The following is an 18484-nucleotide window of genomic DNA, read 5'->3' as shown; positions in this document are numbered from 1 at the left end:
GATGTTCTTGAGTGCACTGTTTTTTTAAGTGGTAGTGGTTATATTTTGTCTATGAACCCTAAGTGATAATTTTCACGTGTGACCCTGGTGACCTAACACGCAGTAAGTGAGGGTCAGAGAAGGGAGAGCCGCCGAGGAATGGGGGCATAGTTTACATTAGGATGTACTCCATGGACAGGCAGTGATATATTGAATTAGGGTGAGAGGAAAGGGAATTTACCAATCCCCCCCCCCATTTTTTCCTCCTAATCTGACGAGGTATTCGATATTTAAGGGTCTCAGTAATTTCAAATTGGGCTCATGGTATTGTTTATGCTACCTTAGGAACTTTTTAGTCCACACTTGGTTTATGTTTAGGTTTTTAATGCATATGAATAAAGAAAGTTTTTAATAAGTAGGTAATCTCTGTCATAATACCCGAGTAAGCAGTCAGTGCACAGCGATACATGTGGGACATCTCCGTAAGTTTCCTCCTTTGATATTTTGCCATCTATTGACGACAGCCTGGATTCATGAAGACTGGCAAGCTCAGCGCCAATCTAAATGGATGAGACCAATGGAGTAAGAAGCACATCTTACAAATGGTGTGTACCTCCACCAGAAATGTTACTTCAGAGACTGGAACAACACTGATGAATTTGCCAGGCGGGCTTTACCATATCCAAGCTCCATCCATTTTGTCAGAGTTGGCCAGCACAGCCGTAGAAGCGCTAACTCAAACAAACTTATTGGCACAAAGTTCTCTATATTGAAAATATTCCCATTAGCCTGTCAAATATTTGTATGTAGTTTAACCATTTAGATACTAGTCTCATGGTATTCATTATGCACTTTAAAAGGGAGCCTCACACTTGGGAAAAAAAAAAAAAAAAAAAAAAAAAAAAAAAAAAAAAAGAATTTTGTTTACTTACCGTAAATTCTTTTTCTTATAGTTCCGACATGGGAGACCCAGACCATGGGTGTAAAGCTTCTGCCTCCGGAGGACACACAAAGTACTACACTAAAAAGTGTAGCTCCTCCCTCCTAGCATATACACCCCCTGGATAACCAAATCTAGCCAGTTTAGTGCAAAAGCTGAAGGAGGACATCCACCCACAAGTAGAGATAGAGCAAAACCCGGAACAACCGGAACCTCTGTCTACAACAACAGCCGGTGAAAACACACGGAACAATAAAACTGCCAACAGGCAACAGGGAGGGTGCTGGGTCTCCCATGTCGTAACTATAAGAAAAAGAATTTACGGTAAGTAAACAAAATTCTCTTTTTCTTCATCGTTCCTTATGGGAGACCCAGACCATGGGACGTCTCAAAGCAGTCCATGGGTAGGAATAAACAGAAAACTGAGAAGTAGGCAAAACCTAACTTCACAAATGGGCGACAGCCGCCTGAAGGATGCGTCTGCCCAAACTCGCATCTGCCGAAGCATGAGCATGCACTTGGTAGTGCTTTGAAAAGGTGTGCAGACTAGACCAAGTGGCAGCCTGACAAACCTGCTGAGCCGTAGCCTGGTGCCTGAAAGCCCAAGAGGCACCGACAGCTCTGGTCGAGTGCGCCTTGATCCCCGGCGGGGGAGGCACCTGAGTACTCTGGTAGGCATCGGATATGGCCGACCTAATCCAACGAGCTAGGGTCGGTTTAGAAGCCGAGAGACCCTTGCGCTGACCTGTGGTCAGCACAAAAAAAAGAAGAGGTGCACCGCCTAAGAGCAGCGGTGCGTGACACATAGATCTGGTGCGGACGCACCAGATCTAAAGTATGCAACGCTTTCTCAAAGCGATGAACAGGGGCCGGACAAAGGGAAGGCAATGAAATGTTCTGGTTAAGGTGGAAAGGAGAGACCACCTTAGGAAGAAAGTCCGGAGTCGGACGGAGAACTACCTTGTCTTGGTGAAAAAAAACAAAAAAGGTGACTCCGAAGAGAGAGCAGCCAAATCAGAGACTCTCCTGAGAGAAGTTATGGCCACCAGAAAGACGACCTTCTGTGAAAGTCGAAACAAAGAAACTTCCCTAAGAGGCTCAAAGGGGGGTTTCTGTAAGGCCGTGAGGACCAGATTAAGGTCCCAGGGATCCAAAGGCCGCCGGTAAGGTGGAATGATGCGAGATGCGCCCTGCATGAAGGTGCGCACCTGAGCCAGTCGGGCGATACGCTGCTGAAAAAACACTGACAGAGCCGAGACCTGTCCCTTAATGGAATTGAGGGATAGTCCTAGCTGCAGACCGGACTATAGAAAGGACAGGATGGTTGGCAAGGAAAAAGGCCAAGGAGCATGGCCGGAAGAACGACACCAGGACAGGAAAATTCTCCAAGTCCTGTGGTAAATTTTTGCCAAAGAAGACTTCCGAGCCCGAGTCATAGTGGAGATGACTTCGGGAGGAATGCCGGAAGCAGTCAGGATCCAGGACTCAAGAGCCACGCCGTCAATCTGAGAGCCGCAGAATTCTGGCGGAAAAACGGACCTTGAGAGAGAAGGTCTGGGCGGTCCGGGAGATGCCACGGCACCTCTACGGACAGACGGAGCAGGTCTGGGTACCAAGCTCGCCTGGGCCAGTCTGGGGCGATGAGTATGACCCGACGGCCCTCCAATCTGATCTTGCGCAGGACTCTGGGCAAGAGAGCTAGAGGGGGAAACACGTAAGCCAGACGAAACTGGGACCAATCCTGAACCAGCGCGTCCGCTGCAGAGGCCTGAGGATCATGGGAGCGAGCCACGTAAACCGGGACCTTGTTGTTGTGCCGGGATGCCATTAGATCCACTTCCGGAGTGCCCCACTTGCGGCAGATCGACCGCAACACTGCCTGATGCAGAGCCCACTCGCCGCTGTCCACGGTTTGACGGCTGAGATAATCTGCCTCCCAGTTTTCCACGCCTGGGATATGGACTGCGGATATGGTGGACTTGGAGTCCTCCGTCCACTGAAGGATGTGCTGAACCTCCAACATTGCCAGGTGGCTGCGAGTCCCGCCCTGGTGATTGATGTAGGCAACTGCTGTCGCGTTGTCTGACTGGACTCGAATGTGCTTGCCCGCCAACAGGTGGTGAAAGGCTACGAGAGCTAGGAGCACAGCTCTGATTTCCAGCACATTGATCGAGAGGGCTGATTCGGACGGAGTCCAAATGCCCTGTGCTCGGTGGTGGAGAAATACTGCTCCCCAGCCGGAAAGACTGGCATCCGTGGTGAGGATCACCCAGGACGGGGTCAGGAAGGAGCGTCCCTGAGACAGAGAAAGGGGCCGAAGCCACCACTGAAGGGAGCTCCTGGCTTGTGGCGACAGAGCCACCAACCTGTGCAAGGAAGAAATCCGCTTGTCCCAACAGCGGAGAATGTCCAGCTGCAGAGGACGCAGATGGAACTGGGCAAAGGGAACCACTTCCATTGACGCCACCATCTGACCCAGCACCTGCATAAGGTGCCTGATGGAATGACGGCGGGGCCTCAATAGAGAGCGCACCGCCAGATGGAGGGACTGCTGCTTGACTAAGGGCAGCTTGACAAGTGCCGGCAGAGTTTCGAATTGCATCCCTAGGTACGTGAGTTGTTGGGTCGGGGTCAGAGTGGACTTGGGCAGATTGACAAGCCACCCGAATTGAACAAGAGTGGCTAGAGTGAGCGAGACACTCCGCTGACAGTCTGCGCTGGATGAAGCCTTGAGAAGAAGGTCGTCCAGGTAAGGAATTACTGCCAACCCCTGGAGGTGCAGAACCGCAACCACTGCTGCCATGACCTTGGTGAATACTCGAGGGGCCGTGGCTAACCCGAAGGGGAGAGCCACGAATTGGAAATGTTCCTCTCCAATTGCAAAACGTAGCCAACGCTGGTGCGAAACTGCAATTGGCACATGCAGATAGGCATCTCTGATGTCGATGGATGCCAGGAAATCCCCTTGGGTCATTGAGGCAATGACTGACCGCAGAGACTCCATGCGAAAATGCCGCACCTGAACATGCTTGTTGAGAAGCTTGAGATCCAGGATGGGCCGGAAGGAACCGTCCTTTTTGGGGACTAGGAAGAGATTTGAATAGAAACCTCTGAACTGTTCCCTGGCGGGAACCGGAACAATTACTCCGTTGGCCTGCAAGGATGCCACGGCCTGAGAGAAGGCGGCGGCCTTGGAGCAGGGGGGAGTTGACAGAAAAAAATCTGTTTGGCGGGCTGGAAGAGAACTCTATCCTGTAGAGCAGGCACCCTCGGCGCGGTTCTCAGGGGAAAACCAGAGAACCGGCCGGAAATGTCACCAAAATAACTAACACACTCTCCCCAACAATAAAAAAATGCAAGGGACCCCCTGACAATAACGTCTCAATACTTAGCTTGAGAGACGCAGGGCCAGGTCCCTGAGGGATGAGTGCTCCGTCCGGCAGGGTCCTGAGAGGGCTGCGGATGGAGACCGGTCTCCTGCAAAGCAGTGAGAACCGTGCTGGCTCCCACTTCAAGCCAGAGCCCAAGGGATGGTGAAGGAGCGCAGCATGTAAAGGCTCCAGCCTTGAAATCAACCTTAACAGCACCGCCGACACAGTGGGGTGAGAAGGGACATGCCGGGGGTCCAGCTTGGACCCGCTTTTCTTCCAACTCTTTAAAATCAAAAATCAGATGAGAATGCATGTGTGATCCTCCTGAACACAAAGCATTGAACTGGCTAGATTTGGTTATCCAGGGGGTGTATATGCTCGGAGGGAGGAGCTAAACTTTTTAGTGTAGTACTTTGTGTGTCCTCCGGAGGCAGAAGCTATACACCCATGGTATGGGTCTCCCATAAGGAACGATGAAGAAAAATGCATTTTGAACCTCCCCAGCACTGGCACTTAAGAGCCACGCTGCTGGAGGAAATTAACTAGATTCCTCCCGGCAGTGGATGGCATCCAGTCATAGGGGCAGCGCCAGTCCAGCTGTTCAGTCACATATATAGAATAGTGAGCGGCGGCTGTAAAACAGCCCCAGGAACAATCTAAGTGTAGGAAGTGGTGCCGGACAGGTTCAAAACACTATGAAAGGGAACCTGCCACCACTTCAGCGTATAAGCTATGGCCACCACCACCAGGGTCTTATATACAGCATGTTGGAATGCTGTATATAAGAGCCCAGGCCGCTGTGAGAACATAAAAAACACTTTATAAATACTTACCTAACGGTCGCGTGGTTGGCCATATGGGCATCTCCATTCTCCGCTGCTGCCTCGTTCGGCTATCTTCATCCTCTTTCTGAAACCTGTGTGCATGACGCGTCTAAGTCATACACACTCGCCGGTCCTGTGCAGGTGCACTACAATACTTTGATCTGCCCTGCTCAGGGAAGATCAAAGTGCGCCTGCGTAGGACCTGAATGCCCACGAGTGTGGATGACGTCGGACGCGTCATGCACCGCGGCTAGAGAAGGAGAACAAAGATGGCCAAAAGAGGCGGCGCCGACACCGGAGGATGGAGACGCTCATATGGCCAACCGTGCGACCGTTAGGTAAGTATTATAAAGTGTTTTTTATGCTCTCACAGCGGCCTGGGCTCTTATATATAGCAATCTAACATGCTGTATATAAGAGCCTGGTGGTGGTGGCCACAGCTTATACGCTAAAAAAGTGGTGACAGGTTCCCTTTAACACCATATCTGCAGGTTAATAGGGTTTTTTAACGTGACAGGTTCCCTTTAAGCTTTTGTCTAATCAATAGGAGGCAGATGCGCAGTACCTGGCCACGGCCGCTATCATCAGAAGACGGAGCAGCGCCGGAACTGAGCAATTAGGGTTTCCGCCGCCGGGACCGACAACAGCTGATCGGCAGGGATGCGCAATCTTGGACCCCAGCCGATTGGACATTGATATCCTATCATCAATGTAAAAGTAGTGGACAACCTCTAACAGTGCGCCAGAATATGGCCATGTCATGCTACACACCCACTGGCGCTACTGTGACGCAATTGTAGGTCATCGATGGGTGTCTGACAGCAAGAGGTCTGTTGAAAACCGCTGTGTGTCATTACAGAACGTCTATGAAACCCTGCCTGTGGTCAGGCATCAAAGGAGACAGTGGTTTTTACTATAAGCAACAGTAGTCTGGTATTGGTATATGTTGTCCAAACGATAAGAAAGTCACAGGTTAAAACCCTCTAACGGAATAAATACAGTGAAAAGTTAAAAGAAATAAATAAATGGGGGCAGGGGAGCTCATACCGCCTTCTTGTAAATAAAACTACACGCAGTATCGCTGAGTTCAGAAAAGTCAAATCAATAAATAAATAAAATGAACCTACATCGGTAAACACCGTAAGGTGGTAGAGCGGGTGGGGGGGGGGGGGGGGGTCACAGGAGGCGGGGGCAGTGGTAACGCAGGGTGATACTGCGGGTAGGGCAGCGGCAGGTGTCCCAGAAACTGTTGGCGGTGGTGGCTGGGCTGGGGCGGCTGTGCAGGGTCTGTGGGCGGTGAGGGCTTCAAATAATGGCGCCCGGAGCCGGCGAGTAAGCAGATTGAGCGGAGAGCTCAATGACAAGCCGAGATCTCATCTGCGCACAAGCCAATTTCCTTAAGTCCACTGCTGGGAGATCAAGGTGTCGGAGGGAACACGTGTGCAGATGGGATCTTGAGCGGAGAGCTTCATCTGCGCACGCGCCGCAGACCCTGCACAGCCACCGCAGCATTGCCCCTTACTCCTGCTACTCCTCTCCACCACCCACCAGTAAGCTACATTTGGATTTTAAGATGCACCCCTCACTTTTCTCCCACATTTTTGGCAGGAAAAGTGTGTTTTATAATCCAAAATATACAGTAATTAAAAAAGTTGGACAAGTTTGGTATCACCGTAATCATACCAAAAATCAAATTGCAAAGTCTATTTTTACCACAATGTAAGCCACAAAAACAAATTTCCCAAAAAAAAAAAAAAAAACTGTCAAATGCCTTTTTTTTTTTCTTTCCCACAATGTCACTGCATTTGGAATTTTTCTGCTATTTTCCAGTACACTATGTAGTAAAATGAATTGTGTCATTCAAAAGTGCAACTCGTACAGTAAAAAACAAGCCCTCATAAGAGGCAGTTACAATTAAAAAAAAATTAAAGCTATGGCTCTTAGAAGGAGAAGTGGTTAACTACACAAGTGATATCCAAATAGCGGCAAAGCAAGTAAATCAAACTTTTGGTTAAAAAGTGAGTAAAGAAGGGTTTGTGCCAAGACATAAAGCATTTGCCACACATTTTCAAAGTCTGGATCTACTGAATCCTGTTATGTCAGGTGAGGCAGTAGTATTCAAGTAAACTGAAGTGATTTCCCCCAAATTGCAAGTTATCCACTAGCCAGAATACAAGGTAACTTGCTGGAGGGGGAAACCCAACTATAAGGCTATGTGCCCACGGGAGCTTGCTTCTGCGGATTTTGCCGCGGAAAACCTGCGGATGTATCTGGATTTTCCAGATAAATCCGCAGGTTTCAGCAAGTACAGACACTCCCCATGTTATCCTATGGGATATGGGGAGTGTCTGTGTCCACACTGCGGAATGTGCGGCGGATATCCCGCCGCCGCACATTACTGCATGTCAATTATTCCTGCGGAAATCCCAGCCCTCCACTATGGAGATAGAGGCCGGGACGTCCGTAGGTAAATCGCATGAAAGTCCGCAGGTTTACCGCAGCTATTCCGCTGTACTACCGCAGCTAAACATAGCTGCGGATGCCGGCGGGCACCTGCGGATACATCCGCAGGTATGAGCTCCCGTGGGCACATAGCCTTAGGGTACCCAGTGATCCTGAGTAGGGACAAGCAAAAGCTCCACTAATTGAATGGAGGGGAGGTGTGCATGTTCAGCCTCTACTCCATTCATAGTCTATAGGCCTCCCAAAGAAAGGAGAGCACATAGTTATGCAGAGCTTCGTTCTCGGGGCGTCTCAGCGGTCTAGCCCACAGCAACAGCATAGATTACTCCTATTAAAGATAACAAGTTATGAAAACATTCTGATATAGCGAAATGAAGAGGAGGAAAGAAAACCCACATACCGTGTACATTTCATTCTCGATTCTAGTCACCAACATGCTGGGAATGTTTATGGTAACATTAGATCCATCCAAAGAAAACTGATCTACATCTCCTCCAACAACACAATCGACTACTTCCATTTCTTTTTCCACAGCTTTTAATGTGTGCACTATGGAGTTCCACATAGAACGAACCTTGAGAGATAAAAGACAACTATTTAAAATACCTTCAATTTGAAACAAAATTCACTTTGCAAAATGTAGAAAAACGCTGACCTCTATTATTTTGGCATCTCTCTTGGAATTATCACACTGTACACTTTGTGCTCTGAAAAAGAAAGATGTATCTTACTTCCAGAAAGCTGAAGAAAAAAATCCAATTGTGGCACACGTTTACAAAGCAAAAAAAAAAGTTGCAATTTAATCGTTATCTGTCTATGGCTAGGCAAAAACCACCTTATGCTGGAAAATACAGTTTTAACATTGCAGCTATTTGGGGTCTGGAGAACACTTTTTCCCCCATTAGTGTTCCAAGAGCGAGCCATAAAACGTTTGTGTTTCAATGGACCTGCACAATAACTTATTAAAATGGCGCTTTTTTTGTCTAAGAAATGCTGTGCAAGACCATAATTTCTTTAATACATTTAATCTGGTCAAATAATTTGCCACAAACTCAGCATACCTGGATTGGGACTGCAATGATACAAATTCAGAGCGTAATTTCCTTATCTCTTTCACTAGCAACCTTGAAAAAGGAGGGAAAAAAATATAAATATAAAACTTCTTAACAATGCACAATAAAACAGTCAAGATTAACATCAGTGACGCCCTGAGTGCAGGGAGAAGTGATACATATACCAGGGGCTCCTGCTAAATCTTTGGCTTTACCCAGAAACAAATGAGATAGGATGCTGAAACTTTACATTTATTCCACATACGCTCCTCTGATGTCAACACATTTCTTACATGGGTATTCCAACTTCTGTAAGCCTAGCAAAAAGAAGGATTTCGGTTGTGTCTCAAACCAGGCATCCATAGCAGCCATGACATGGTGTGAAATTTAGTACCCTTGAGGTGTTTCTTCAGGTTTGGAAACAGATGATATTCAGAGGGAGCTAGATCTGGTGAATAAAGGTGAGGGGTCAACCAGCTAGAAGCCCAGCTCTGCCAGTTTTGCCGTGGTCGCTTGTGCAGTGTGAGCGGAGGCATTGTCTCACAGAAACAAGATTCCTTTGGACAACTTGCCATGGCTTTTGGCCTTCAACTGGTCCAAAAGGTCAACGTAATATCTTGCATTGATGGTGGAAGCCTTTTGAAGGTAGTCCACTGGCAGCACGCAATCCTTATCCCAGAACACAGACGCCATCACCTTATTGGCCGACTTTTGCACCCTGAACTTCTTTGGAATAGGAGAACCACTGTGCCTCCACTCTTTTCACTGCTCCTTGTTTTCAGGGTCCTACAAATAAATCCAGGTCTCATCCATAGTGACCAGTCAATCCAGGAAGTTCTTATCAGTCTAGAGACGCTGACAAATGGACCGGGAGGTTTTCACTTGCATGCTTCTCTGATCTGTTGTCAAACTTTTGGGGACCCATAGCTTCCTCATGTCCAAATGTTCATGGATAATGGCACAAACACATTCACGGGAAATCCCCATGTCGTCTGCTATTGCTTTAGCTGAAATTCGTCAATTCTCCGGTATGAAGTTGTGCACAACATCGACGATCTCTGGAACAACAACCACTCTCGGTCATCCAGGACGTTCCTCATCATTGGTCCTGATGTGACCCGCTCTAAATTTGGCAACTCAGTTCTTAACTGTTGAGTATGAAGGCATTCATCCCCCAATGTCTGGGACATATCACCATGAATATCCTTAGCAGACTTTCCTTTCACAAAGAAGAATTTTATCACTCCTCTGCTCTCAGTTGCTGTCTCACAATAGCCTCCGCCATTTTGATTTTCCCGTGTGCGTAGAGCACGGTTGCTATAAGCAAACAAAATTTTGAAGATATATGCTATACACAAGGCTTTCATGGGATGTAACATTCATTACCATAGAAACGAAACAAAAAAAAAAAAAAAAAAAAACCAACCACAAAGCCAAATACTTATCAGCAGCCCCTCATACCAGCTCCAGTAAAACGGAAAAGATTAAAATACTTTAATGCCCCCTTATCAATAGAGAAAGTGTATATTATAATGAGAGCTCTCTATCATACACACTGTCACAAATGGGGGTAAGTGGCTTGAACTTTCTAGCAAAAGAGATACATACTGCAAATGAAAAGAAGATTTTGGCTACTCACAGTAACCGCTCTCTCTGAGCCTACATTGGGGGACACAGGAAGCCATCGGTGTATGCTGGTGACACTAGGAGGCTGACACTATGCTAGAAAGAAAGAAAAAAACTTCGCTCCTCCCCTTGGTAGTATACACCCACCGACTAAGTATAGTGTCTGTAGGAGGCGGTCACGGGACTGCACTCAGCCCAAACATTAGATTTGTATTTGTTGTGTTCCATTAATGATTTCCTTTTGTTTTTCATATACAGCTTTGTGGCTACGGGCAACAGGGTGTAATTGGTCACCCTGCTTTGTGGGGTTGTATCACAACTGTAGTCCCCAGTGGCTGAGTGGACCCCTCCATAACACAAAGAGTGTTCGGGCCATCCACACAGAGGGACAGTAAATGGTACATTATCTCTCATTCCTCGTATGCTCACCTCCCAAAGACTGACATGCATGGGAGGAAAACGAAGACTGTATCTTTCAGTCGCCCAACAAACAAATGTCCAGGGCACCTGTAAATCGGCTTCTAAGCTTAACCCCTTCACCAAACGATTTTCCATTTTTGTTTATTTGCTGGTCTTCTTCCAAGAGCCGTTACTTTTTTATTTTTCCGCCAATCTTGCCATATGAGGGCTTATTTTTTTGCAGGAAGAGATGTTCTTTTAAATTAAATCATGGAGTATCATCATATAGTGTACTGGAAAACGGCAAAAAAAATTCCAAGTGCGGAAAATTTGCAAAAAAATAGTTGATTGAACAATTGTTTTTGGGATATTTTATTCACCATGTTCACTATATGGTAAAACTGACATGTCGCTGTGATGTCTCAGGTCGGTACGAGTACGTAGACACCAAACATCTATAGGTTTACTTTAATCTAAAAAGGTTAAAAAATAAAAATCATAAGTTTGTCCAAAACACTGCCATATTTCGCAATCCATAGCATTCTCATTTTTCGGGATCTATAGCTTAGTGACGGCTTATTTTTTGCGTCTCGAGCTGACATTTTTAATGGTACCATTTGTGTGTAGATGCTACGTTTTGATCGCCCGTTATTGCTTTTCGCGGCAAAAAAAAAAAAACAAAACGTGATTTTGGCGTTTGGAAATTTTTTGCCCGTACGCCATTTATTTTGATAGATCGGGCATTTCTGAAGGTGGCGATACCAAAATGTGTATTTTTTTTAACCCCTTCATTTTCATGGGGCGAATGGGGGAGGGGTGATTGAACTTTTAGGTTTTTTTTTTTACATTAAAATTTTTTTTTTTTTTATTTTACTAGCCCCCCTAGGGAACTGTATGGATTGGCAGTCTGATAGTTTGTGCATTTCTGTAGATCACAGCTGCACAGCTGTGATCTGCTGAAATGCTGCTCTCCTATTACAGCCAGCTCTCTGCCGGCAGTAAGAGGAAGTGGGTCACGATAGCTACAGGAGTCATCACATGACCCTATGCTGCCATGGCAACCATCAGCTGCACATGATCACATCATGTGACTATCTATGGCGGCAGACATTTACATCGCACTGTCACATTTTGATAGCACGATCTAAGGGTTTAAACAGGCATCAGTGGATTGCGGATTCACCCAAGCCTGAAAGCCGCACATGTCAGCTGTTCAAATCACCCAGTACGTCATGTGAGGTTAAACTGACCAGCTTGTCCCGGGTTGGTGGCTGTATGCTACTGAGGAGGAGCTAACTTTTTTTTCTAGCATAGTGTCAGCAGCATACACCCATGGTTTCCTGTCCCCCTCCAATGAAGCAATAGAGAAGAATGACAATACTTACTGTGTTTTGCTCTGATATTCCTTGATCACAAAGTTCTCCCTTTGCAAGGTCTGAAGGTATCTGCTGCGAGCGACAATATTACGAGCTTGAGACTTTTGTGGGTCCTGAATTCTACTTTGCAGAGCATCAGGAATAAAAAAGTTCTCAGCTAAAGAAGTGAAAGGAAAAAAAATAATAAGAACATATAAAAATAGCAATAACGTCAGAGCTATTACAGCTAACCTGGCAGCAGACAACTCACCATCAACATCCCTTTTGATATGTTGTAACATAACATATTTAGCAAAATGGTAGAGCAGCTGAACAAACTTAGGACCACCCGGGGACAGAAATATTGATGCCACAACTTGAGGAAAACTACTACCGACTTCTTCCTATTTGGAAATAAGCACCGTTAACCATCGATGTTTCTACAGGACAATGGCGTGGAATGGACATTGAGACAGATTAAGGCACTTACTGAGATCTTCTTCAGCCATTCACATGACGCCTTCCTAAACTCTGCATCTTTCTTTTTGTCTAGTGGGGGCCAGCAATACCTATCAATATGGATACATTGTCTTAATAAAAGGCTTCCACTAAAGATGTCAAAATATGTCAAAATTAAAAAAAAAAAAAATGTAGCTTAAACATCTCAATGTTTATTAAGGTCATGTGGATGACAAAGACTTTCTAAAAGTAGAGCCAACATTATCTGCAGCGGGCGTCACCTGCAACATAGTGGGCGCAGCGGGCACAGTTGGCTGCCACAGTGGGCACGGTTGGGGGGGGGGGGGAGCACGGTCCGCAGTGGGCACCGGGGGGGGGGGGGAGCACGGTCCGCAGTGGGCGCCGGGGAGGGGGGTAGGGGGGGGGGGGGCACGGTCTGCAGTGGGCGCCGGGGAGGGGGGTAGGGGGTAGGCACGGTCTGCAGTGGGCGCCGGGGGGGGGGGGGGGGCACGGTCCGCAGTGGGCGCCGGGGAGGGGGGGGGGGGGGGGAGAGCACGGTCCGCAGTGGGCGCCGGGGAGGGGGGGGGGGGGAGCACGGTCCGCAGTGGGCGCCGGGGAGGGGGGGGGGGGGGGAGCACGGTCCGCAGTGGGCGCCGGGGAGGGGGGGGGGGAGCACGGTCCGTAGTGGGCCTTGGGGAAGCACCGTCGGCCGGTAGTGAGGGCCGGGTCTTTGCAAGGACATGTAGACCCCCCACATGGGCGCTGCTCATAGGTCACACCTTACCTGAACACTTCCTTGCAGCGCGCACTGTCCAGCCTGGCAAACAGAAAGTGGAAGACCACATAGAAGGCATCTTTGTTAGGCTTATCGAACATATTCCTAAAAATAAGAGGCACATTTAGACCAGACGCCATCATTTACCACACGACTCGTCACATACACGGAGGGGAACGGGGAACTCACACTCCAAACGTGACATGGGCGAGGGTCTTGCCAACAGTGGTGGCCTCTGCCCCAGCCTCAAAGCCCAGAGCCTGCAGAGCCAGCCACAGGTGCTCCTTCTGCCAGGCTGGCTGGGAGCGGGGGGCACTCTGCATGGCGTCTGCTGGGGGCACACGGAAGGGTCAGACAAATAGGGAGAGGTGGGGGCAGAAGCGTCCTCGCCGCCTGTACACCCGAGTCACTGCCTCTCGTGGATTATCCTCACTGGTCTCTTCCACAGCCTTCAGGTTACGACCAGCGCTCTCATCCTATCAGACCAGACGAAAAAGTTTCTCTGCTGGAAGAAAGGAGAGCGCCATCTTGCCGCCAAAACAACCTTTTCACCTAGTCCAATTAGCACTCAGTGCTGGGCAAGGAAGGCGACAGTCAGGAGAGGCAGGGCGTGGCCTTCAGAAACAACCAATCATAGATTAGAACAGCGCAGGTAGGCATGGCTTGCATTACGTCATTAAGCTGCATTGGACGCTAGAGGAAACCCTGTGAGAGCGCCGCCATGTTCCCGTAGTCCTGTTTAGGAGTGAGCTGTCATATTTTCACGCAAGCAGAGACACAACTTTCCATAGAATAGAATATAGAATAGAATGTTTTCTCTCAGTCACAAGTGGCTCTTGAAGTTGAAGTAGGTTGTCTGTGTATTTAGATCCAGTACTGGCTTTGGGTGAACAATGAGACAAAAGCTTGTCTCCCGTCACAACCTGGCGATTTCAGCATCATAAAAAAACTGTACAGCTGCACATTTTGCTGTTAATGGCTTTTAGTGATAAGAGTAAAGGGCTTTCATGTAGATTTCTATCCCATCTTATTATAGGATTACAAACTGTGCTGTACTCACCTTCCCCAGGTCCAAAGCTGAGCCTTTGCCGCTGTTCCCATTGGTTGTGGCACTAACGTTGTAGTAACACTGCGGCAGCCAATCAGTGAGCTCAGAGGCAATAAATAGGGCTTCTTCTCTGGTAGAGCTGCTGAACTCTTTGATTAGTTGCCGCACAATGGAGGTGACATCAGCACCGCCAATACTAAGCTCACTGATGGACCCTTGAAAGGTCGGAGCAACACAGTTTGTTTCTGATAAAATACAGCCATTATAGAAACTTAAAGGGTTATTATCTCCAAGATCCTATCCCAATATGTAGTTATAACCACTCATATAGTGACAGTTAGTTGCTAGTGGTCGTAACCATGGATACATGAGCTACAATGCCCTGCACATGAGGTAAGAGACATGGCTATATCAGGAGAATTATACTACATTTCTAATTGGAGGTATGTGCTAATCTAATATCATTACATCTACTATATATTGAGATAGGATCTTGGAGATAAGAATACCCCTGTAATTTAAAGAGAACAAACCCTTTAAGACCCATTTACACTCGTCGCCACTTACTAACCTCTGATTTGTAAATATTTGATGATCAGCAGTTATTTAACCCCTTAACGACCGCCTATCGATAAATATTTGCGGATCAGCAGTTGTTTAACCCCTTAACGACCACCTATCGATAAATATTTGCTGATCGCAGTTGTTTAACCCCTTAACGACCACCTATCGATAAATATTTGCTGATCAGCAGCTGTTTAACCCCTTAACGACCACCTATCGATAAATATTTGCTGATCGCAGTTGTTTAACCCCTTAACAACCACCTATCGATAAATATTTGCTGATCAGCAGTTGTTTAATAGCCTTTTTTTACATGTACACCCATCATGAGATGCTCACAAGACAATCAGTAATGGACTAAGATCACATAACCATATTTTCAGTGTGACTGCAGTACGTTATAAAAAAACGAAAGTGCTGGGATCAATGTTTTTCATGTGATCAAATTTACAAGTGAAAACCAATCTCAGCATACACTATATTCTACGACATGTCAGATGATATTCATCTATTCAAGTCTATGGCTGCACAGAAAAAAAAATGCATCCTATGCGGATCAGCCACAGAATAACATGGTTTTTATGGATAGACTGCAATTCTTCGTATTGGAAACTGTATTTGATCTTGTTAATAGGGATGAGCAAACCCGAACAGACTTCTTTTCCTCGCTGGATCATCTATACATTTTTTTATTGGTTTCTATTTCACTTTTTGTGAGGCAGGAACAAAAAGAAACAGCAATTTATGAATTATTTGTTTGGGGTTTTTTTTACACAGTTTACTGTGTTGTAAAAGTGATAAGAGAACTTTATTCTACAGTTCAGTACAATTACATTAGATTAGATACCATATTTAGGGATTTTTTTATGTTTTGCCACTTTTACACCATAAAAGCTATAAAAAAAAGGATGGTATCGGCCCCTTAAATATCATAAGTTAATTATAGAGGACAAAGCAAAGACTGAGATATTAACAGACACTTCTCATCCGTGTTCACCAAGGAACTGACTGTTCCAGGGATCATTCAACAAGCCAAAAATCAAAGTTCACCATCTGATATAATTATTTAACACAAGAAGAAGTACGCCCAATGTATTGTTACCCCTCTATAAATAACTTGTAAGGCCACATCTGGAATACGGGATGCAGTTTTGGGCTCCACATTTTAGAAAGCAGCTTTCTAGCCCTTACTAAGACCATTTTACAGCACAGCAGTTTGGGTTCCAATTGACTTATATGGGGTTTAGGGTACAAGGTCAAGTCCACGTCCCGAACTGAACTTTTAACTATAGTCCGTTCATCCCTACTTGTTAATGTTATTAACTGCTAAGGTAAAAAATGGATGTCATACTGATTGCATATGGATGGATATCATCTGATATTTCTGTATGAAATTAAGATAATTTTTTCTATACCTGAGTTTTCCCAAAAGATCATCAATCTTGGCAGCACTTTGTCTTGTGTATAGAAGACTCTCCCTACCAAAAGCAAATCCAGCCTATGTGCATCGATTGATTTATTGCAACCCTACCTGTGTAAACAGAATACTAAACGACCCCTGATAACTAAATATTTACAGACTAGAGGTCATTTAACACTGCAAAATCAGGTAATGTTAAACATAGCTTTACACTGCTCTCGGTGTGTACTTTGGGCATATGTGACCTTTTGTCATGCTCTATAGTCTATACTGATATGCATCAGTGCTTGTAAGAGATTTTTTGTATGTCTTCTGTATAGGAAAGTGTACCCTGACTATGTTAAATCTGTTAGCAATGTCTAAAACTGTATGACTAACTGATGCACTTGTTTAAGGTATATATCACAAGTATTTCCAGACCTGCTGGCTCACTATCTTTGTTTAGTGATGGTGGGGCAGCCAGAGATCAATCACCTATCCAATGTTTGTAAATAAATATATTTGGTGGGAAAATCCCTTCAATGCAGCACCACTGTGTTTTGTTTTGGTTTTTTTTTATCACTGGAGTGGTGCTTTAAATCTATGTGCGCACGTTGCGTAAAAACATGCAGTTACGCTGCGCTTTGTAGCGCAGCGTAACTGCATGCGTCCTGCGGCCCCTGCACAGTCTATGGAGATTGTGCAGGGGCCGTGCGCACGTGGCGTCTAAGAGCGCAGCGCTTCGGCTACTGCCGAAGCGCTGCACAAAAAGAAGTGACATGTCACTTCTTTTCTGCGCTTTGCCGGCAGCTCCTGCTCTGTCTATGGGAGGAGCTGCAGGCAGAGCGCATGGAATCGGTGCTCACTACGGACATTTCTGCAGCGATCTAAAGCGCACATGTGCTCTTCAGATCGCTGCAGAAATTTCTGCAGGGCTTGTACGCAACGTGCGCACATAGCCTTAGTCCCCTGCCCCCTATCTTATACTCACCCTGACTCCAACTTCAGTCGGTCTCGGGCAATTTTTGACCTGCCGGCTGCTCCAGTGTTTCATGGAGCGCTCTGGAGATCACAAATTAATACAAGTCCATGAGAACCTCGTTCTGGCTCTCATAGAGATGCATTTGGTAATTTCTGACCTTCTGACCAGTCACAAGTTTCAGTCATAAAATGGCTACTGGAGACCAGAGCAATGCTAAAAAAAGGTGAAAACTCAGGAGGGTGAGTATAAGACCAGGGGCAGGCGACTTAGGTTTAAAGCACCACTGCAGCGCTAAAAAAAAACAAAACACTAGAGTGGTGCTTGAAAGATAGCCTGTTAGCATGATTTTGTAGTGAAAAGTAAAAGTATGGCAGTAAATATTGCCGTAATACCAATTGATACCTTTGGTGAAGAAATACATTTTCTTGTTCTTCTTTAATCATCATTTAAAGTTTTCAGCTAATTAGATTTTGGTGCACAGGGGCCGGACTGTACACTAGGTCTGCTCTTCCCTATCTGTGATTCCCTGGCCCCTTCGCCTGCCTCCTCGTTGAAATCTCAAAACCTGTCGGACAGGCCGAGGAATCATAGACAGGGAGGAGAAGACCCTGTCCGGCCCTTGTGAACCGAAATCAAACTTGACAGCGTCATTACAGCCATGTTTTTACTTTACATTACAAAATATTGCTGGACAGGTAACAGTTTCACTAATAGTTTTCAGACATTTTGCAACTTTAGTATTCAAGGTTTATTTTACACTCTTGACATGTGCATTTCCAAAAGTAGACACCTAGCAGGTTGTAAAAATGGCACTCTGCATTTTATATTCATGTCTGTGTGCACCTTCAATGGGTAGTCTCAAGAAAAATATTGGTCTAACAAAAGTGTGTGCAAAGAAGTGTACATATTTTAAAAATATTGTGCATTTTTGGAACGTACCACAGTTTCCATCTGTAATTGTGGCCCTTGCTGTATCTCCTGTGGATGGAGAGTCCACCTTCATGCTCAGTTGCTTCACTGTTCTGACCCAGCTCATGCAGCGTAGTGACCAGACAGTGAAAGGGCTGATACTATAGCACCCAAACCAATTAGGAACAACAATCTTCGCCCGAATAATCTTTATTACTAGCAAAATGTCATGAAAACTATATGTCATAAAAAGTGGGAGACAACACACATATGAACAATCATCAGATGGTAGTGCCATACAGCCATTAAATTAGTTGTATATTCGATAAATGAAACATA

At 46.0% G+C, this 18484-nt stretch overlaps 1 protein-coding gene across 1 annotated transcript in view; it reads right to left on the bottom strand.

Annotated features, from left to right (window-relative positions):
* Positions 1–13781, bottom strand: part of HAUS6 (HAUS augmin like complex subunit 6) — an 82749-nt gene extending 68968 nt beyond the window's left edge. Inside the window, exons 1-8 of the mRNA XM_075316441.1 lie at positions 13433–13781; positions 13253–13348; positions 12500–12578; positions 12281–12413; positions 12040–12187; positions 8639–8701; positions 8233–8284; positions 7978–8151 (exon numbers count right to left, since the gene is read on the bottom strand). Of these exons, the coding sequence (XP_075172556.1) occupies positions 7978–8151; positions 8233–8284; positions 8639–8701; positions 12040–12187; positions 12281–12413; positions 12500–12578; positions 13253–13348; positions 13433–13566 (879 nt within the window). The 5' untranslated portion in view covers positions 13567–13781. The remainder of the gene's footprint in view (positions 1–7977; positions 8152–8232; positions 8285–8638; positions 8702–12039; positions 12188–12280; positions 12414–12499; positions 12579–13252; positions 13349–13432) is intronic.
* Between the last annotated feature and the right edge of the window lie 4703 nt (positions 13782–18484).

Source organism: Anomaloglossus baeobatrachus, chromosome 1 (genome assembly GCF_048569485.1).
Source record: "Anomaloglossus baeobatrachus isolate aAnoBae1 chromosome 1, aAnoBae1.hap1, whole genome shotgun sequence".
In the NCBI taxonomy this organism is placed as follows: domain Eukaryota; kingdom Metazoa; phylum Chordata; class Amphibia; order Anura; family Aromobatidae; genus Anomaloglossus; species Anomaloglossus baeobatrachus.
The sequence above is the reverse complement of the archived record's forward strand: the minus strand, read 5'-3'. Positions and strand labels throughout refer to the sequence as shown.